This window comes from Mirounga leonina, unplaced genomic scaffold, assembly GCF_011800145.1.
Source record: "Mirounga leonina isolate KUSES-001 unplaced genomic scaffold, KU_Mleo_1.0 Mir_178, whole genome shotgun sequence".
NCBI classification, from domain to species: domain Eukaryota; kingdom Metazoa; phylum Chordata; class Mammalia; order Carnivora; family Phocidae; genus Mirounga; species Mirounga leonina.
Genome location: NW_023270464.1, coordinates 27,552,336 through 27,575,179, shown reverse-complemented (window position 1 = coordinate 27,575,179; position 22,844 = coordinate 27,552,336). Strand labels below are relative to the sequence as shown.

At 44.3% G+C, this 22,844-nt stretch overlaps 1 protein-coding gene across 6 annotated transcripts in view; it reads left to right on the top strand.

Annotated features, from left to right (window-relative positions):
* The window catches only part of ZFAND6 (zinc finger AN1-type containing 6), a 59,504-nt gene extending 47,188 nt beyond the window's left edge, over nt 1–12,316 (top strand). For 4 of the 6 annotated variants that reach the window (XM_035024278.1, XM_035024280.1, XM_035024276.1 and 1 more), the window contains 3 exons: nt 473–573; nt 9,146–9,259; nt 11,390–12,012. In XM_035024278.1, the coding sequence (XP_034880169.1) occupies nt 473–573; nt 9,146–9,259; nt 11,390–11,538 (364 nt within the window). In that variant the 3' untranslated portion in view covers nt 11,539–12,012. Of the gene's footprint in view, nt 1–472; nt 574–9,145; nt 9,260–11,389 lie in introns of all 6 variants that reach the window. The other 2 variants (XM_035024281.1, XM_035024275.1) reach the window with 1 other exon arrangement.
* Nucleotides 12,317–22,844: the final 10,528 nt, after the last annotated feature.

Sequence of the window (22,844 nt, the reverse complement as noted above, 5' to 3'; positions counted from 1 at the left end):
CATGCCCTCGCTTCCTGTTCTCTCCGGAAGTCCCGCCATGTAGAAGCCTGAAAACACAGAAGTACTTGCTTCCCTTGTCCTCTGCTATTAGGAAACAAGGATGACGTTTCTACTCTAGTCCTTTCCCCAGTTCGTGATGGGGGACACCCAGTTCCGCTGCCCAGCACGTCCTTTCCCGCGTTGTAACCCGGCTCCTGAAGCCGGGTGTGGCCGAGCTAGTGTTCATGTGGTGAATTCATGCACAGAGACCACTCACTGTTGCTCTTATTGCTAATGCCTTGAACTTCTGGTCCAGACTGGTCTCTGGGTTCATGGCGCTCTGGTTAATGCGAAGTTACAGAACAGTATCTCCGTGTTCATTCTTATAATGATGTGCTTAGATATGTTGAACTCAGATTTATTACGTCACTCTGGTTACTGTTCCTGCGTGGAGATGATCATTTTGTAAATCTACGTATTTTTGCTTTTCTAGCCCTGTATCAAATCAGTCACTTTTATCAGAATCTGTAGCATCTTCCCAAGTGGACAGTACATCTGTGGACAAAGCAGGACCCGAAACAGAAGACCTGCAAGGTTTGCACATGAGCTAACTCACTTCCGTCATCCATTTAACAGCTGAGGATTACAGGCCAGGCACTGTCCTCGGAGCATATATTCTTTTAAATTGCCTGCCTAAAATATATTTTTATATTTATTTTCTTTATGAGCAGAATATTTTGTATCTTCAAGTATTTAATGGACTGAAATGTTGGGAGCCACTTCACGCTGATACATAATTTATGTCGTCGATGTAAATGTAGAAAATTGTAAATTTGTTTAATTTGAGAACTAAGTGAATGAATAGTGGTATTATACTGTTCTCTTTTACTGTTATTTTTACCAGTTTAACCTAAATATTATTTCCCCTGCAAGCAACTACGACTTCGGCTTAGGGGGAATCTCTTACCTTTTGACTCGGGTCGTTAGACCGTTGGACGTGACTGGCGGTCGTCCCTCTCTCCCCGTGTGGGGTGCGAGGGCAGCCATCACGTTCAGTTTCTCGTCTTCACAGCACGGTGCCTCTTGCTCTTGCCCACACTCTTTCCATCCCTATCATGTGCGTCAGAATGATTAGGAAGGCTTTCTCGGCGGCAGAGATGGTAGAGAGACTGAGGAGACTGGTAGATAGCCTGTGCTCATGTGGAGACACTGGCTCACTGAAGAAGGACACTCGGGAAAGGTAAGCCCACGGCTGAGCCTCCGGCCTGGCTTAGAGAGAGAAGCTCTCCGGGCCAGTGAGACCTTCCATCGAACATGGTGTCCGCATGGTAGCGACAGGTGTGTCTCGTCATCTTAGCTTACGTTTGCTGAAGTTTGAATGTGGCTGAGCTGGCTAGTTCCCCTTGCTCTGAGTTCATGCCCGAGAAATGATTAGCATAGTTGGCCTGTTTGTAGATTTTGCTATAGCAAGAAAATATACTGTCTGGCCAACATCAGTATTCTCTTCCATGCAGCATATTATTGTAAATTAATAACCATTACAAGTGAAAATGTCTTATTTTTTTGTTAAAAAGAAAAATTTTAGGAAGGGAAGAAATAGAAAAATCCCTAAGATTTACTTATCCCTGGGGCATGGGAAGTAGGAGAAGGGTGGTAAAGCTTTTGGTTTTGTGGCCGGCTGCTTTAGACAGGGGGCTCAAAGGGGTGGTGTGGCCAGACAGGATGCGCGCTCAATAAGTTGGACGGGATCACATTTCAGAATTTGCTCTGTTGGAGGTTGTCGATAGATAATTGGTATTCAGATGTATGATGAGTATTATGTGTGCTATTTGGATGTCCTTGGCACATGTTGAAAAATGAGGAGCTAAAATTAGGAGGAGCAGGTTGGAGGACGAGTCAGCAAAGGAAGGAGAAGTCATCTGGGCCCTGGTTAATTTCAGCCCACAGGTGCCCACGTCGGAGAGTTTCTAGAAGCAAGGGTTGCTTAGCAGTTTGGGAAGAGAGCTAAGTAAGGAAAAATGAAAACAGGCTGCTAATCATGAAGATGTTATTATCTCACGACGGAACAAAGTTTAGAATGTTGGTCGTGAACAAAATGTGTGCCGCTTAAGGATACGGTAGCAGTTACTGTACAAGTCTGACAAAAGATGAAGAGAGGTTGGTCACCTATGACCGTGTAAAGTGCTTTTATACCATTCGTGGTGTATGGAGAACAGGGTAGTTTTCTGTACCTAGCCCTGAGGACAGGAATGCAGAAGGTGGTCTTGAAGCTGTATGAAGAGAAATCATAAGGGGTTTTAAAAATTTAGACTCCTTTTTTCATGTATGATTTCAATGACTTTTAAGGTTAAACCAGTATTAGCTTATAAGTACCTCTTAAAGACTTAGCATTCATTATTTTAGCATTGCAGAATCTTTGGAAAATCTGGTATAAGTTTCATCTGAGTTTGAGAGGATTCATTTTCAGTGCATAAAATTTCTTAACAGCCTAGTTTTTAAAAAGGTTTTGCTTATGCTGTTGAATTAAGAATGTCTTCTTTTATTGTAAACGTGCACAAATACAGTTTTCCCTGCTATCCAAAAGTAGAGCATTTTGGTGAAACGTTTTGTAAACTAAAATGGTGTAAAGAGGCAATTACCATTTCATAAAAGCGAAAATTCTCTTTGGCCGATATCTTTGTTAGCAAAAACAGGTACTAATGTAGGTTTTTCATAAACGTGAAGTGCATATAGCAGATTCTCAGTAGTAGCAGGGGAAATGCGTGTGTGGATGCGTGTCGGTGTGCACGTACACTCATAACATAAACCTACTTGTGATTTCCCTGTTGACAGAAACAAATGCAGAGAGTATTTTCTTCCATCTCTTTAGTGGATGGACAAACACTGACAGAGAAAAGTCTTGGACTCCAGTGCTGTAGTCATTTGACCTGGAGCTGGAACCCGGGCACCCGACTCCAGGCCAGGATTCTTTCCCGGACAGTTGTCGTGCTCGCTAGCCTGGGCCGTGCAGCCCCCCCCGGCCAGGGTGGTGTCGTCTGCCTTGGTGACCAGCCAAGTATCTACTTTCTCCTGTATTACTCCATTTGCATCCCTCAGGGAAATTGATTTAGATGGGAAGATCATCCCAGGGAGAGGGTTCATGAGTAGCAGCCATGCATCTAAGCCAGCATTTCCTAACGTTCTTCATTGGAGTTTTCCGATAAGCGTCCTTGGAATGGCTTCTCCCTCTGTAGGTGTTCTGCTTATAATTAGGCTGTGTTGCCACCAGGCGGGTGGTGCTGAAGAGTGTCCTCGTGGCTCTGAAGAGTTTTCCTCCTCTTTGAATGTTATAGCATGTTTCTCATGTAATTATTCTTCTAACTTAACAAGTAGCAATACCCCACGTAGTCTCACTTAGGAATGTCAGATTTTCAGTTCACAAAAGCTAGTGGTTTTTTTTTTTTAAAGATTTTGTTTATTTATTTGACAGAGAGATAGAAAGAGCACAAGTAGGCAAAGAGGCAGGCAGAGGGAGAGGGAGAAGCAGGCTCCCCACTGAGCAGGGAGCCCGATGCGGGGCTTAATCCCGGGACCCCGGGATCATGACCTGAGCTGAAGGCAGACGCTTAACGACTGAGCCACCCAGGCGCCCCACAAAAGCTAGTTTTAAAAACATCTTTTAAAGTGTTTCGGTGCACTTTACACCATCGTACTTGATTGCCTTCCTGCACGTTGTGCTTCACTTTGGTTAACCTCTCAGTCCCTCAGATCCTGAACCTTAGGAAAAAGAAATGGAATTTGGATCAGAGGTTCTATTTCCTACCTTCCTTCCTTCCTTCCTTCCTTTTGTTTTTTAAAGATTTTATTTATTTATTAGAGAGAGAGCATGAGCGGGGAGGAGAGGGAGAAGCAGACTCCCCGCTGAGCAGGGAAGGGGGACTGACCCGGGACTCGATCCCAGGACCCCGGGATCATGACCTGAGCCGAAGGCAGGCGCTTAACCAGCTGAGCCACCCAGGGGCCCCAGAGGTTCTATTTTCATTTGTTGACTCCCCCACTGAGCCATACTTTTATTACTTTTAAAGGAGAATAAGTAATAGCCACATCCACCTTACAGGGTGCTTTAGAAGTCACTGAAATGATGGAGGTGAAATGGGTTTTATACACCACAAAGGATATTCTTAGTCTGTGCAATGCCACAGGGATGTGGCAGTTACAGGAGGCTTAGGATAAGAGAGACTTGTGAAGCTTCCAACAGTAGCACGAGATGAGGTGCTGAGCCCTTCATCAGTGACGCATTCTAGGAGGACTGAGTTATTGTCAGAACGGTGGACAGGGATTGTCTCCTAGAGTTGACAGAGTGAACTAGATTCCCCAGACTCCAACTCTTAGGGATCCTGACTTCATACAGAATTGAGTGGACAGCTCGGTGGCTCAGAACAATCCAAGAGGAACAGTCCCGTTAGACAAATTTGAGAAAGCTGTCTGGATTAAAAAGCCGATTTCTTCTGATTTTAAAGTCTGGGTGAGAATAGCCAAACAGTCTTGGAAAAAGTAGAACAGAGCTGAGGAAGACTAACAATTCCCAGTTTCAAAGCTGAGCACAAGCTGCAGTAACTGAGGCTACAGATGCAGGCGTGAGGACACTCCTGTGGATCGCGGGGGTAGGACCGGCGTCCAGAAATACACTCTGACAGTCACGGGCAGTTGGTTTTCAACAAATGTGCCAAGATCGTCCAGTAGGGGAGGAGTAGGCTTCAGCAGGTGATGATGGATAGTTAAAAGGGTAAAATTGGACCTCTACTCACACCTTATATAAAAGTTTACACCAGAATACTAGAACATAGGAGCCAAAACTGTAAAACGTTTAAAAGAAAAACAGGCGTAAGTCTTCATGACCTTGGCTCAGGCAGCGCTTCCTTAGGTGGGGCACCTGACGCACAAGCGACCAGAGGAACACAGACACACTGGAACCTGTTTGCTTCAAGGGACACCATCAAGAGTGCGAAAAGGTAGTCCACACATTGGGGAAAATATTTGCGAATCATAGATCTGATAAGATTATATAACGAATGTTTTAAATTCCAACAGTAGAAAGACCAGTTCTTTAAAGGGCAAGGATTTGAATAGATGTTTTTCCAAAGAAGCTATGCAAATGGTCAAGTGTGAAGGATATGGAGAAATTAGAGCCCTAGTGCATGGTTGTTGGGGACGCACAGTGGTGCAGCTGCTTTGGGAAACAGCGTGGCAGTTACACGTTGAATTCAGAAAGTCAGAGAGTTACCCGTATGACCCAGAAATTCCATTCCTAATTCCCAGGGGTTGAAAACGTGTCCACACAGAAACGTGTGTGTTCACAGTGTTCGTAGCAGCATTGTTCATAGTTAACCAAAACGTGGCAACAACCCAGATGGCCATCAGCAGGGGACTGGATAAACGAGATGTGGGCTGTCCATACTCCGGAGTGTTCCTCAGCCGGGAAGGGAGTCGAAGTTCTGATCCTTGCCACAGCAGGGATGAAAACATGCAGAGTACAAGAAGCCAGGCACGGGTACCACAGGCCGTGTGGTTCATGTAGGCGGGAGGCAGGTGCAGTGAAGAGGGCCGTCTGCGGTCGCACAGGCCCCCCCCCGGGGGCGGCGGGGGCGGCGGGGGCAGCACTTGCTGGAGGGGCCTGTTCAGCAGGGCTGTGCTGGGACGAAAGCCGAGAAGGTTGTTTAAAGCAGCTCATGGAAGAGTCCTGAGGTACTGGGTTCTAATCCATGGGTAGGGGAGAGAGCCTTGTGAAGGCTGGTTGCTTTTTTGTCTTTTTTTTAAGGATGACACAAAGTTGTATTTTAAGATTAATGTGACACTTCTTTGTTCCCAGATAGCTGCTAATAGAAACTGCTGTCCTGCACAGAGCTGCTCTGTCCAGAAAGGTGGCCGCTGGTCTTGGGTACTACTGAGCCCTTGAGAGGCGGCCGGTCTGAAGTTAGTTTAGTACATACTTGTTTGCTGGTAGTGTAATGTATATGTAGGTTTCAGAGACTGAGTATCAAAAAGATGAGAAATATCTCACTAATACTTTAAATACTGATTACCTTTTAAATGATAATATATATTAATTTTGCCCTTCTATACTTTTTAACCCAGTGGTTGGAAAATACATAATTAAATCTATGGCTTGGTCTATTTTTTTGGACCCTGCTATACTGTAAGGCTTATTTTTCCCTTGAATATTTAAAATGTCATTTTGTAAAGAATTTTTGAGCTAGGAATAACTTAAAGATCATTTGGTTCAACCCCTCATTTTGCATAAAATGAAGTACAGAGAAGGAAAATGAATGTTCTCCCAGTGGGTCGTTGGAAAAGTGTATGTTCATTCAGGAAGTGTCTGTCGAGGGACCACTCGGTGTCAGCACTGGGTGTAAGTGGTGAGCAGAAGCCCCCAAGCGCCGAGCTTCGTCTGACCTCCGGGGGGGGGACTGGTCCTACTGTGTGAGGAAGACGTGCGCGTTATTACGTTACGTGGGGATTGTGTCTGCTGTCAGATGACTCCCAGTTGTTGGTGTTCAGCATGTGTATTAATGTGCTTCCAAACAAGGGTAACAGAAGTAATGCTAGATAGTTTCTATACTTACTGTTACATTTGTGTACTTTTTTAGCAGGACCCAGAGCCAGAGGGCTTGTGAAGTATCTTAAAATTACTGGCCAGTAGACTTTGTCTAGTTGGGATTTACGTTTACTTCCCAGCCTTCATGCCTGGGCCTCCCAAACAGACCTTGCAGACCAGCAGATAGGACGTAGGCGGCTGCCTGTTCTCAGTCATTAACAGCAGCTGACCTTGTATCCAGTTCTCCTGTCGCACTGTGAGAAACTGCCTAGTTCTGAGGACACTTCTCATTTTGGCTTCAGGTTCAATATGTTTATGGCCCTTTTAAAAGACAGAATTGTTTCCTTTTACATGATTAAGAGTTTGATAAGGCATGCTTTGGTCTTAAATCTCACATATAAGGAAATGGGTAATTTCCGGGAATCCTAGGCGTTTACACAATACTAGGTCATCTTGCCCATGAACTTGATTTGGTGAATGTTTCAATTCAAGCTGGCAGTCGGTAGCTGGAGGCAAGCGAAGGTCACCTTAGTCTCATGGGGTCATGAGTGGACGATGATCAGCCTCAGATGCTATCCCTCGCTCACCAGCTCTCGGGCTGCCTGTGGATCCTTAACTCTAAAGGTTGTGCATCTGCTGTGGACAGAGCATTAGGGCTGAGACGTGTGTGTGCAGGAGTGTGGGGGCGGGGCAGGGAAACGTATCTTCACTCTCCTCCATTTCCAGATTCCAAAGTTTGTGCCTCAGTAGTTCACCTGGTTTTGTTAAGGTTTTCTTGGAGTTTGTGTTGTTGCTGTAATTTAAGCATTGTTTGTGTAAGTTTGTGTGACTATCACAGTTGGGAGAACAGGTTGGATATTATGGCTTACACATTTCAGAGACAATAAACAGATTCTTTTCTGATGGCAAGTTAAACTATTTTTGAGCTCTTTACACATAGCAAAATGTTATTTGATACTGTTCTAGGAGCTGTGGATAAAATAAGTAAGCAAGACGTTCAGCCACTACCGTCATAGAGTTCACATTCTGAGGTTATTTATTTATTTATTAATAATAAAAGGTTTTATGTGTCCATAATCTGTTTAAAATGTTTATATTAGCACAGCTGTCTCCCATCTGGTTTCAGAATTTCTAGGTGGAGTTTACTTGTTCGTTTGTGGTGTTTTGTCTTTGTCATATTTTGTTAAAATGGGAGCTAATATAGTTAACATAAGCAGGTTAGAATCCATTAGGTCAAATGCTTGTGCATCTGCTGTGTATAGGTCATTGTGATGGGTGCTGGAGATTCATATGGGAAGTAAGATACCACCGGCCCTTGGTGGGCCTCACTTACCGTGGAATTGGGGCAACTGGGGCACATGACTGCAGTGGGTGAGTAATTAAGGAATGCAGCTGAGCAGGTTTTGTGAGGCACCTGCCCTGTGGTCGGGGTGCCAGGGCCGGCTGGAGCAGGAGTGGAGAGGACAAGCTCCTGCGCTGGAGGAGCTCACTGCTAAGCCGGGGGAAGACAAAGAGGCCGTTCCAATAGTGTGGGCCTTACTAATGGGGCACATAGGAAGGTTCCTGTTGAAGTCGTTGGGTAGAGGATGGAGTAAGAGTTGATGGTATAAGCTTAAACAAGAAAGCCCAATTCGAGTAAGCCAGGGAGAGAGTGGGACAGGAGGGGCGTGGGAAAGCATTCCACACAGAAAGGCTGTTGACAGAAGGCCAGAGATGAGAAGACTTTGTATGCTTTGGATTGGATGTAAATGGTGTGAGCAGAGGGCTGGCTCCACAGTGGTTGAGCAGGAGAGTCCTCGAGGACTGGATGCTGAGAAACTCAGAGGGCGAGAACTTGGCTGCAGAAAGTCGTTGCTTTAGAGCGAGATGTCATGTGTGCTGGGTCATGTGACAGACTCTGACTCCGGTGACAGCGTCGGGAGGGCCAGGGGATGAGGGACAGGAGGGTTCACATTGGTTCAGATGTGGGCACAGTGCTTTGACCGAATCTTGGTGCAGCTGGCCTTGGTTTTGCTACTTACGCGCGTCCATTTATTATCCTAATTATAACATTCTAATAAATTTATCTTCCTAACATTTTAAAGGTTTTATGTGAAACATTCTGAGAATTTTAAACATAGTGTTCCACCTAATCTTGGTTTCAGCCCTTTCTGCCCTTGTTCTCTGAGGAATCTACATAGTTCTAACCCCAGCAATATTTCAGAGTTGGGTTGTGGCCATTTTCTTACACACCCCCTTAGAATACCCAGCCAGTATTTGCGTGGGGGTCAAATACATAATTACTAGAAAAAATAGGGAATACCACACTAGACCTCTGGAGTCACCGTTAACATACCAGTATATGTTCTAGATTCCCTGTGTGTGCCCATGTGTGCACACAGGTGCATAACATAGGTACATAGATTTAATGGAAAGGGTGTTGTATTAATGTCTACTTTGTAACTTACTGTAAGCATCTTTCCATGCTAAGAGATTCCTCGGTTATCCGCCCAGTAACAGATCACTACTGAGGGTGGGGCAGGGGGACAGCCACCACCCAGTATTAAAATCTTACTGAATGATTAAATTTTACCACCTTCCTGTTTTTGTCAGCTTCAGTATCAGATACGGCACAACAGCCATCTGAAGAGCAAAGCAAGTCTCTTGAAAAACCAAAACAAAAAAAGAATCGCTGTTTCATGTGCAGGAAGAAAGTGGGACTTACTGGTAAGGGCCTAAATCCAATGGTTTAAACTTAAGATTGTATTTTAAAATAATGCATGGCTTACTGTTCCTGGCTTCAATGCAGATCATTTTTGTTCCCATGAGAGTTAATACTGGATATACTTCAGCTTCTGAATTTTCTTAAATAAAGTAGCTTTAATTATATACCTGAAAGTGAAATGAATAGATTTGCTTTTAAAAATTCATTCCAGCTGGGTTTGAGAGCATTCGACAGGTCGGGTCACAGTGCCAGGTGCTGTGAAAGGCATGGCTCCTGCCGTGGCAAAGCCGGAAGCTGCGGAGGAAGGGGGTAGTTAAGTACTTGGCAGGCCGAGAGGTACTTTGTCTGCGTAGAATGGCTGATGATGGTGCTCGTGAGGGCCCAGTGAGTTAGCCCTTGTGAGGCGTCAGCCCCCCGCCGCAAGACTGCAACAGAGCTCTTAGACGGTTCTGTTACTAAGAGAGGAAGAAAAAATACTTGAAATATTATCTGGATATTTAGCAAATGAAGTAGATTGAGTACAGTCAGTGGATTACTTTGGGAGTTCAGGGACAGGTATCCTAATTAATTCATGTAAAAGAGGGGGAGTAGAGGCCCATCACGGAGAGCGTCATGGAGGCAGCGTGTTTCAGCTGGGTCTTGAACGATGAGTAGGACTTAGAATGGATGGAAACAGGGCCATTTCGGGCAGAAAGACTAGCCTGGACAGAAGGTCGGATAAAGGAAAGAACGGGGCGTGTTGAGGGGCCCGAGCTGGGGAGGGCGGCAGTAGCACGTGGCCTGGAAAGAGGGGTGTCCCCTGAGAAGGCTGCTGCCATGGGCTGTGCCCCATGGTGGGGAGCACGCGCAGCTGGAAAGAATCCATTTATTATCTGTTGTGTGCCTGGCATTGTGCTGATACTCCACAAAAATTTGACTTCAGAGCTGAGAAGAGTAGATGAGAGTTTCAGGATCTGAGGAAGGTTTCTCTGGCCAGGGAACAGGTTGTAGAGAAGGTGGAGGGTGGAGTGCAGTCTGGTATCAAAGGTGTTGAAGACTGGCCCATGCTTTGGCAGATGTGTTTATTTAAAGAATACAAGCATGAACAAATCAGGTATTTTAAAATACACATGTTTAGTAACAAATAATAGTCTTTCTGCATCTCAGACACTCTCAGACTTCGTGATTGGAAGGCTGAGGCGTAGTAACTTCCGTCCTGTCCAACCTGTCAGCCTGGTGTTGCTGTAGGCTTCATTTTCTATTCCTTATCATGAAGCTACAGAATATGTTTCTAAAACAAAAACAAAATGTGGTAGAGGACGCTTCCATCAGATGTCAGCATTCGAAATACTGATTCCTCTGCTCCATTTCCAACAGTTCCTTCCTACCATAAAATCTTAATTTTGGGAATCAGGACGGGCTTGATATGGACTATCCACACTCTCTCTCTCTTTTGGCTTCAACTCTTTGGGCATGTCCCTAAAATAAATAGCATTTATGGCATGCTTACTAAATGTTAAGCGTTTAACACATTCCTCATTTAATCCCTATAGTAATTTATTATTCCAAAATTACAGATGCAGAAGCTGAGGCTCAGAGGAGCTAAGTAATTTGCCTGCGTTAGTAAGCGGATTCACGCTCAGGCTCTGGACTCCAGGCCCTGCTCTCACTCAGCCAGCAGGAGCCGGGTCGCCGCTGCACTGGGGGTCTGCCCGGGAAGCCAGGGTGCGGAGCGTGCTGTTTCTTAGCAGTTCTCCCAGCAGTCTCATTACACCTTCGCTTAGTTCAGTTTTCAGGTTGCCTTCTGAGAGAGTGCTTATTTCACATTTAGAATGTGGGCTTGAGAAGTGTCTTCCATGCAGTGTAGCAGTCCTGATTTTGCTAAGAAGTAGTTGTGGTCACGTCACAGGTGAAGAGACTGAGCTCAGGAGAGAAGCGGCGAGGATCCGCTGGGCATACAAGCCTCTATTTGTAGCTAGGAATAAAACGGAAGCTATCAACTAGTGAATTCTGGAAACGTTACTGGGTCCTGAAACTGTCTGGAATGATTCTTCAGACGGCTGCCCCAAATCATGATATTTTTAACATTAATGGTACTAAGGAACTTAACAGACCTTCCATCCAACTCACGTGTGTGTACTGATCATTTTCAGGGTTTGAATGCCGGTGTGGAAATGTTTACTGTGGTGTGCATCGTTACTCCGATGTACACAATTGCTCTTACAATTACAAAGCTGATGCTGCTGAGAAAATCAGAAAAGAAAATCCAGTAGTTGTTGGTGAAAAGATCCAGAAGATTTGAACTCCTGCTGGAATACAAAATCCTTTGACCATCTGCAAACTAAAAATTGACTTGAGGTTTTTTTTCCTAGTCATTGGGAATGTAGAGCAATGTATCTTGCATAGACCTTTTAATCATGCATGTCATCAGAAGAATAGATTTTTGTTTTTGTTTTGAAAATGACTCTGAACATTTATTTCCATTGCAGTTTCTGTGGCTGAAAAGACTTAAGTAAACTTCACAAGTATTATCCTTTTAAGATCATTTTAATTTTAGTTGAGTGCAGAGGGCTTTTATAACAAATGTGGAGAAATTTTGGAGGGCCGTGATTTTTCCAGTATTAAACATGCATGCATTGATCTTGCAGTTTATTTTCTCATTGTGTGTGTACATAGCTTTTCTCTGCAGCACGATCTCTGTCGATGGCGCCCCTCAGGGCACAACTAGTTACCAGTCACTGAATGTATCTTCATCCTTACGGCTGCTTCTGGGTTTTCATTAACAAAGGTTCTGCATATGTTAGCCTATGGTTTCTTTGCACCCACTATTTATGTCTGAATCATTTGTCACAGGAGAGTGTGTGCTGATGAGATTCTAAGTTTGTGTGTTTTTAAATTTTTTTGAGCGAGGGAAGGAAAAGCTGTATGCATTTCATTGCCGACTGCAGGTTTCTTTCAGATTACGTTCATCGGTCTGTGTGTATACAATATGAAGAATGATCTGAAGTAATTGTGCTGTATTTATGTTTACCCACCAGTCTTTGATTAAATAAAAAGGAAAACCATAACGTTCCCTTGTATTACTTTCTCTGCTCTTCTTTCTGGTAGTTCATTTTGACTTTTAGTCCTTTAGTTTTCTACTTTATTAATTTTGTACAGGTCCTGCTACTGTTCTCACATCTATTTGTGTCTGATCTTACGACGATAAATTGTCATCTTAGGTTCCTTTGAGTTGAAGGGGTCAGCATTTCTTTAACACCAAGAACTGCTTTTTGTCACATAGATATCAAATTTTCTAGCTCTGTTCTACATCCTGTCACACTGAGTTAGCATCTGGTTAGGAGCTCCTTTTTCTGGTAGAATTAGAGAAACTGAAAGGGCATAATTCAAACATGGCAGCTGGAGGATTGTGGACGAGAAAGACCATTTGTTCTGTGGTTTTCAAACTTCTCTGGCAGCCAGTCTTTTTTTAACATGAAACGTAAAACAGGTAAAAAGCAGTATTTTACAATACAAATTTCTAGGTTTAAATTTGTTTACCACTACTTTACTTGTAAGTTCTATCTTAGTATGTAATGTTGGCTTAGCATGAAAATCTGTAAATGTAATCTATTTAAATGTTATCTGTTAATTTGTTACATGAACAGATTACAAAGAGAAAACTGTTCTCACTAGCCCAACAGATTTATGTTAAGTATTGAACAGAATTTAACACCCATTCATGATGAGAACTCCTGATAAATTAGAACTAGGGAGGAATTTCTTTAAGCTGATAGTTTCTGTGTAAAACCAAACAAACAAAAGAAAAAGCAAGCATCCTCCAAAAAGAGGAAAATCATTCCGTTTTAAAGTCAGAAACAAAAGGCTGCCTGCTGTCCCCTGCTTGAGTTCAGAATTGAGTTGGGGATCCTGTATTCAACAGAGTAAGTCAAAACAGAGGTTCCTAAGAAGGAGAAAGGAGGAAACACTCGATATTTGCATGCATATTCAAGGCCTCTGTAAGAAAAAATTCTCAAGTATTATCAAGAGACGATAACTAAATACCTCAGTAAACCGGGAGGGAGACATGTTAATGGCTAGGAAGACAATATAAAGATGTCCTCTGTCCCCAGATAGACCTGTAGATGCAAAGCAATTCCAGTCAAAATCCCACCAAGTTTTCTCCTGGAACTTGTTAAAGCAGTTATAAAGTAAAAGGTAGCAAAGGGCTAAGGTGTCTTTGGAAAAGAAAGGGCAGGGGGGTGGACACTTGTCCTGTCAGATGCTAGGACTCGTTCACATGAAGCCATGTTAATTAAAAGAGCTTGGTATTAGCTAAGGGATGTACACATTTCCCAATGGGATAGACCAGATTGCCCGGAAAAAGGCACGCACAGACTGAATTTCGGTGTAAGAGGTGGCATGTAACATCGGGGAAGTTAATTTGAAAATTAGAGCTAGAACAATTGGTTATCTGTGTGGGAAAGGATGAAAATTAACTCTTTTCTCATGCCAGAGGAAGTTAATGTCTTAAATGTCACACAAATTTTCAAACTTGGGGAAAAGGTAAAGATAACTACTTCTTTGGCCGTGAGATAGGGTACTACTTAAGACACAAAGCATTAACTGAAAGTGTTATTGATAGATTCGGTATTAAAATGAGGTATTTTATACCTAGGAATAAACTTAACCAAGGAGGTGAAAGACCTGTACTCAGAAGACATTGGTGGAAGAAATTGAAGGTGATACAAATGAATGGAAAGATACTCCATGCTCATGGATTTGAAGAATTAATATTGTTAAAATGTCCATACCACCCAAAGCAATCTACAGATTCAATGCAATCCCTATCAGTACACCAGTAGCATTTTTCACAGAATCAGAATAAATGATCCTAAAATCTGGAGCCACAAGAGCCCAAAAAGATCTTAAACTATACTCTGACAAAGCAAGGGCAAGAAAAGCAAAAATAAACAATCGGGACCACATGAAACTAAAAAGCTTTCACACAGTGAGGGAAACCATCAACAAAATGAAAAGGCAACCTCCGGAATGGGAACTCAACACCAAAAAAATTTGATTTAAAAAATGGGCAGAAGACCTGAGTAGACACTTTGCTGAAGAAGACCTATAGCTGCCCAACAGACAGAGAAGAAGATGCTCCACCTCATCAGGAAATGCAGATCAAACCACAATGAGATACCACCTCACACCTGTCAGAACGGCTAAAATCAACACAAGAAACAGCAGGTGTTGGCGAGGACGTGGTCCCCTCGTGCACTCTTGGTGGGAACGCAAACCGTGCAGCCACTGTGGAAAAGAGTACGGAGGGTCCTCATTTGAAAATGAAAATACCATACGATTCAACAGTTATACTGTGTGGAGTATTTACTTAAGGAAAACGAAAGCTAACTCAGAAAAATAAAAGCATTGTTGTTTATTGTAGCATTACCTACAATAGCCAAGATACAGAAGCAACCTGAAGTGTCCATCAAGATGAACAGATAAAGATGTGGTGTGTATATATATGTACACGATGGAATATTAGTCATAAGGAAGAAGAATGAGATCTTGCCCATTTGCAACACCATAGATGGACCTAGAGGTGATTTTGCTCAGTGAAATAAGTGAAAGACAGATACCATAGGATTTCAGTCCTATGTGGGATCAAAACAATGAACACACAGAACAGAAACAGATGTAAACCACAGACAGCAAGCTGGTGGCTGCCGGAGAGGGGGAGGTGGGTAAAGTTGGTGATGGGGGGACAAGGAGGTACAAACTTCCACTTACAAAATAAGTCCCCGGGATGAAAAGTACAGCACAGGGAACATGGTCAATACCATCGTGATAACTCTGATGGCAGGTGGTGACTGCACTTAATCGTGGTGAGCATTCTGAATGTATATGAATGTCAAATCACTACGATGTCCACCTAAAACTAATACAGCATCGTGCGTCAGCTATTTCAATTTTAGAAAGAAAGGAAAATGAGGTTATTTTATGCACTAATATATTATTTAAAGTATCTTCAAAGAAAGAGAAAAGATGAGTTACAAATTGGGAGAAATTACAATGCAGATCAATACCACAGTGAGATACCATTTTATACCCACTCAACTGGCAAAATTTTAAAAGTCTGGCAGTATATATCGTGTTGGAGGGATCCCGCGTAACTTCTGATAAGCTGCTGGTATTAGTCAAAAGTGGTTCAGTCCTTTAGAAGATTTGGTGTTACCTTTTATTTTTTTATTTTTTTTGAAGTTTTTAAGTAATCTTTGTGTCCAACATGGGGCTGAAACTCACAACCCTGATAGAGTCACTTGCTCTTCTGACTGAACCAGCCATGCGCCCCGGTATTACCTTTTAAAGTTGGACTTTCACACATCCTGTAATCCAGAAATTCCAGTCCTCAATGTATACCCAAGAAAAACCTGCACATAGATAACAGGAGACATGAACAATTTTCATAGCAGTGTTTACAGAAAGCAAAAACTTAGAAAAACCCAAGTCCCATTGAAGAGTGGGTGAATAAAATACGATATAATCTTATAATAGAATATCATACAGTAATCAGAGCTAGTGATCCTGAATGACACAGCAACATGGAAGGCACAGGAAGCCCTAACTTAGAGATATAGTGAGCAAAAAAGTCAAAATATACGACATGCTCACCTATAAAGATTTTAGTAAGATACACTTACTTGTGAGTCCTATACATGGGGTTTAGATGAAGAGAAAGGTAGTGATGAAAACTAAGGATGGTGTGCTTAGAAGGGAGGAGGCAAGGGATGTGTGCCACGTGGTCAAGCCCCCCAGCTCTTGAGAGTCAGTTCAGTTTTGTTTGTTCAAAGTAGACTCCATGCCCAGTGTGGAGCCCAATGTGGGGCTTGAGCCCATGACCCTGAGATCAAGACCCGAGCCCAAATCAAGCGCTGGATGCTTAACCGACGGAGCCACCCGGGCACCCAGAGAGTAAGTCCGTTCAGGATGCTTACACTGGACATAACTAAAGGCAGACCGTGTGTGAACCAAAGATTATGACCTAATCCAATTTTCTGTACCCAAGTTCCAAATTATTATTTATAAAGCCATTTTGATGAGCACATTTTGAAATTGAGGGTTATAGGGGCTCCTGGGTGGCTCAGTCGTTAAGCGTCTGCCTTCGGCTCAGGTCATGATCCCAGGGTCCTGGGATCGAGCCCCGCATCGGGCTCCCTGCTCAGCGGGAAGCCTGCTTCTCCCTCTCCCACTCCCCCTGCTTGTGTTCCCTCTCTCGCTGTGTCTCTCTCTGTCAAATAAATAAAATCTTCAAAAAAAAAAAAAAGAAATTGAGGGTTATGTGTGAAATGGGCTGTTGAATCAGCCCCAGCATTCAATTTGTAATTTACCTTTTTTTTTTTTTATAAAATTGTCACAAAAAATCCACACAAAGTATTCCGGCTTCACTTCACACCTAAATATTAAAGCCATAAATCACAAATTGTCTTGTAGTTCAGTCTTCATATCTAATTTGTTTGGGATTTCTATACTCAGGCCTTGCAAAGTGTCCTTTCCCCTAGTTTTCCTGGAATGCTAACTTTTGTACTGTGCAGTGCAATCTTGAAATTATTCCTTTGCTTTAAACTCGAGTCTCAGAAGACCTGTTTTTCCTCATGTGAAGATGGCTTATGCTAAAGTGATAATGGCTAGACCTCCCCTTTTTTCATAGGTTGTCTAGAACATCTGAATAGATACTCTTGGGAATTTGGGAAAGGACTCCTGTAGTGTGTTGTATCTTTTAAAAGGCTGGCTTCCTGGCCTTGTTTTTCCTCTTTTATTAACACACAGCATCAAGAGTAATTCAGAGAGTCAGCAGAATGGAGAGTCAGGAATGCAGACATGAAATGGATTTCTCAGCAACATCTGGAAACCTCTGTAGAGGGTAGCCTCCCAGAAGGCCACGGACGTCTGTAACATCACGCAATGGCTCTCAGAAAGGAGAGGCCACTACGTATCCCGCGGGTATTGAGAGAGTAAGGGAATATTATGAATGACTCTCTTTCCTCACAAATGTGATAACTTAGATGATACAGACCAATTCTTTGAAAGGCACAATCTACCAAAATGCCCACAAGGAGAAAGATAATCTTAACAGGCCTGAATCAAAAGAAACTTAATCCACAATTACTTTACAAAAGGAGAGCACCAGGCCTAGACTGGTCAATTCTACCAAACACTTAAGGAACAAATTATCATTTCTCTGCAATCTCCTCCAGAAAATGGAAACAGAGGGGGTATTTCCTAACTCGTTCTATGAGGCCAGCATTCCCCTAACAACCAAAACCAGACAAAGACATTACAAGAGAACTACAGACTAACATCTCTTATGAACATATTTGCAAAAATCCTCCACAAAGTGTTGGCAAATTGAATCCAACAATGTGTATAAAGAATTACACCCCACAACCAAGTAGGATTTATTTCAAGTAAGGGGCTGACAACATCTGAAAATCAATGTGATCACCTCCACAAGCTAATGAAGAAAATAGGGTCATTTCGATAGATGCAGGACAAGCATTAGCCAAATTCAACACCCATTCATGATAAAAAAAAAAAAAAAAAAAGAAACTCAGGAAGCTAGGAATTTGGAGAAACCGTTACAACTACATGAGGAACATCTATAAAAAAGCCTAGTTAACATCATATTTAGTGGTTAGAAACTAGATGTTTTCCCTCCAAGATGAAACGAGACAAGGATGTCCTGTCACATTACCACTCCTGTTCCACATTGTGCTGGAATTCCTAGCTAATGTAGTAAACCAAAAAAAAAAAAAAAAAAAGAAAGAAAAGGTATACAGATTGGGAAGGAAAAAAATAAAACCATCTTTGTTCACAGATGACATGATTGTTGATTTAGGAAAATTCCAAAGGATCAACATAAAAACCCCTGGAATGAATAAGCAATTACAGCAAGACTGCAGGGCACAAGGTTAATATACAAAAATCAGTTGACTTAATAAAGACCAGCAACAAAAAATTTGAATTTGAAATGAACAGACCATTTCACATTAGCACTGGCAAAAACATGAAATGCTTAGGTAAAAATCTAATAAAATATGTACAAGATCTCTGTGGGGAAGACTACAAAATTAATGAAATCAAAGAAGATCTAAATAAACGGAGAGCTATTCCATGTTCGTTGAGGGATGACTCCGTATCCTCGGTTCTGCCCAACTTGGTCTATAAATTCAACACAATCCCGATCAAAGTCTCAGCAAGTTGTGGATACTGGTAAAAGTGGTTCAGAACTTCCTGTGGAAAGGCAATTAAATAAAATGAGGGCTTGGATTCCTCATTCACTGATCACATTTCAGACGCTCTCGTGGCTCTGTGTCAGATCGTGCAGATGTAAAACACCTTCATCGTTGCAGGACATTCGGTCAGACAGTGATGGTCTAGCCCAGTGATGGCGTCCAGGGCGCCTGCCCTGGTTTCCGTGAGCACACAAGCGGGAGCCCCAGGAACGGATGGAGGAGGGCATGGATGCAGGCCACATCCCTCGAAAGGGAGCCCAGACATGGTAGTCATGAAGTTTCCAGATGCCCCGGGTCTGTCCAGCACAGAGGGATGCGTGGGGTGGGGTGCTCGGGATTAGAGGCAGGGGAAGCTGATGGCAGACTGGGAGTAGAGCCTGTGGTCCAGAAACCTTAGGGGAGAAACAGGCCTCACCTTGATGCTTCATTCCTGGGGAATCTTAGAAGAAGGGAGCAGAGGTGTTGAGGGGAGATGTATTTTGGGGAGCGGTTCCTGTTGACAGAGGAAAGCCACATTCGGGGAGAGAGGCACTGAGCATCACCTCCACACCAAACGGGCAGGATACGGAGTGCCTGCTAAGTGTCGAAATTCCTCTGCATTTCTGGGCCCGGAGGGGGACCCACAACTGTCACGCAGAAAGGCCCCGGAAAACGCACATGGGGAAAAGAAGCGTTTGGAAGGGGAAAACTCTTCAATACGTGTTCACGCGAGGGAGCGAAACCAAGTGATGAGGGCCTTGCTGAAATCGCAGGGAGGGAGCACCCGAATTCAGATTCCTTGTTGCAGGAGGAACAGGGGAAGCAGACTCACCGCCCGCTCCACGTCTCCTTGCCAGGCCGCTTGTCATAGTCCCTCCATCGACCACGCCGCGGGCCGTCTGCGGCTCTTCCAGATCCAGCTTCGCCCCGACATGGCTGGCGGGGGGCATTCCATGTGCCCAAAACAGAGCAGCCTGAAGGACAGCAAGGAGGGACTCCGCAGCAAGACCCCTGGCGCTGGCTGGGCGGGTTCACTGGGCTCTGCGCGGGCTGGGCAGGAAAAGTGGGGGGGGGGGCTGCGATCACGGCCCAGCCCTGGACGGAACACACGCCTTCGCTCCTTACGGCTCGTGCCGGGAGGAGTATGTATCCTCCGCAAACCCGAGGACACTCTGTTCTCTCACAGGAGCGTCCCCCTGCTGCTGGTGTGGGGGCCCTTCAGAAAGCCCCTTCCCACTTCTCTCGCCAAGGAGTGAGGGGCACGCCTGTGTGCAGAGGCCCCCAGGGCCGGAGCCTCTGCTACGCTGCAGCATCCGAGGGAGGCACCGAATGTGGTGCCACCCGGGCTCAAACCAGCCCGTAGCCGGGGAGGTGCTGAAGCTCGCCTCCGGTCCTGAGAGCGTCCACCCCCGTCCGCCCAGGGACTCACCCTCCGACAGACGGGCTGGAGAACATCGTGCGCGCACACGTCCTCACCGCTCTGTTCCGGTGACAGTCCCCAAGCAAGCACGGCCACTTCTTCAGCCGCCGAAACTGGTAATAACGAAACCGATTTGGCCACATGGGGAAACGTTCAGGAGAAAAATACAGGGAAAGACTGAAAAGTTGCCTCTATTTAAAGTTCACGAAGACGGGAAAATCATGCACATGCAGTTGGAATGGGTAACAAGAGCGGGTGAAGGCTGCAGGATGGCGGGGTTGCAGGCCATCGCTTTTCCTTGAAATTCTTTTTTATAATGGTCGTCATGTACATGCTCAACACATCCCCCTCCCCAAAAGGGAGAAAGAAGAAAATAGAGCGTGTTTGCAGAGTTACTTCGCAGGGGTTTTTCCAAATGGAGAACAGCTTTGGCGTTTTCAGGCCCGATATGTAATTAGTGGGTTGGCGAGTCTATTTTAAAACTACGAAGTCTTCCTCCCACTTCAGCTCTCTCAGGCCCACACCCCTTCCCCCACGCACATCTGCCCCACGCCCTTCCCCCCAAAAGGTGTTTGGTTTTCTCTATCATCCAGGCCTTCGTTAGCCCACGTGTGTGCGGTGGCCGTGCCTCGCCCACGACGGCTCCGGAGAGAAGGCCCTGGAGCTCCCTCCAGGCCCGGCGTGGGTGCGGCTCGCTGGTCCTGGGTTAACTGCCTTTCGTCAACCCTTCTATAGTGCGTGCTTGCTTACATATTTACAGAGCACCCACTCTGTGCCAGGTGTCCGGCTGGGTGTCCACCACGCCGCGCACAGAAGAAGACCGTTCGTGCCTGTAGGAGGAGGGGCAGGGCCAGGACAGAGCATGCAAACAGCCCCTGGCCCCACAGCCCAGCGCCCCCAGAATCAGGCAGATAGCAGGTGCCGCCCGGGAGCGCCTCTGGTCAGGCCTCAGAACCCAGCTGGAACACTCTCCTTCTTCGCCCCCTTCTGGAATCTCCTGGAACAAGTCAGATCCCCTCCCTCTGCCAGATCAGAGGCAGATCAGACTGAACCAAAACTGCGGTCCGCCCCGGACCAGAGGGAGCCCTTCACAGGGTGATGGCTGGTCAGCGCCAGTCACATCAGGGCCTTCTGGCGTTGGGCCCTCCCTCCTCTTCACTTAACACTGTGTCACTTCAAGGTGTTGGATGTGTTGACTGATACATTTATAAATTGCAAAATGATTACCACCATGGTATTAGCTACCACCTCCATCCCATCACATAGCTACCAGGTCTTTTTTATGGTGAGAACATTTAAGATCTACTCTTTTAGCAACATTCAAGCATGCGATTCAGTATTATTAACTATAACCACCATGCTGTGCATTAGACCTTCAAACTTAATTTTTAAAAAAAAATTCTAATTGAAGTACAGTTGACATATTAGTTTCAGATGTTCAACATAGCGATTGGACTAACTATATACATTCTCAAATGCTCACCAACGTAAGGGCAGTCACTATCTGTCACCATACAAAGTGATTACAGACTTATTGACCATATTCTCTGTGCTGTACTTTTCATCCCTGTGACGTTTTTATTTTATAACTGGAAGTTTGTACCTCTTCATCCCCTTCACCTATGTCCTCTGCCTCCCTAACCCACCCTCCTCTGGCAACGACCTGTTTGTTCTCTGTGTTTATGAGTCTGGTCCTATTTTGTTTTGTTTTTTTAGATTCCATATGAGTGAACTCATATAGTATTTGTCTCTGTCTGACTTATTTCACTTAGCATAATACCCTCTAGGTTTATGCACGTGCTCGTAAATGGCAGAATCTCATTTTTTATGGCTGAGGAATATTCCTGTGTGTGTGTGTGTGTGTGTGTGTTTGTATACCACATCTTTATCCATTCGTCTGTGGATGGACACTTGGCTTGGTTGCATATCTTGGCTATTATAAATAATGCTGCAGTGAATGCAGGGGTGCATGCATCTTTTTATTTTTTTGTATTAATTCATTAGCTTTTGACTAATGTAAAAATTCCAAAGCAAATCAATCAAAAGCCAGTGTTTTAAATACTACTTTGTATATTGATAAGTATTGTGCAGCCTATACTTTTATAATTCTAACTTTTAAAAATTTTTAACTTTTTTTTTGAAGTATTTATTTATTTGACAGAGAGACACACAACGAGAGAGGGAACGCAAGCAGGGGGAGTGGGAGAGGGAGAAGCAGGCTTCCCGCCGAGCAGGGAGCCCGATCTGGGGCTCGATCCCAGGACCCCGGAATCATGACCTGAGCCGAAGGCAGACGCTTAACCCACTGAGCCACCCAGGCGCCCAAAAATTTTAACTCTTTTTAAAAGAATAATTTCATTAGATTTCTAAGGAATTTGCATTTATACTATAAACTTACTTTATTATTTTATTTTTTTTACTATAAACTTATTTTCAATCAGTGATGACCACTTTGCTTTTATAGTAGTGTTCTCTCCTTTTCTGATTGTCTTCTTCATAATGAAAAGCAAAACTCAGAAACAAAGGAATGGCTAACATTCTGGTTGGATGTCCCTGGAGGGAAAAATACTTAACTGATGAACTCTGTGCCAGGCATTATTCGGCCATCATGCAGGTCCCAGACCCAGAGTAGGCATGATTCTTGCCCTCTATTTTGCAGATGAGCAAACTCATGAGGGCAGAGTTTAACTTGCTCAGGGCTAAGCACTTCATTCATGTCAGAGGCAGACCTGCAATCTCCATCCATTTAGCTATGACCACCTGCCCTGGACAGAGGATGGGGATGTGAATCTGCTGTCCTTTGTGTCCCTCTCTCCCGTCCTTTCTCTAACACAAGCACCTGTGTCCCTGTCTGCACAAGCGCCCACAGTTAATTCACTTCTTAGATCCCCTGGATGGAGCAGAAGCGATGGTCATCCACACTGTGTCCCACAG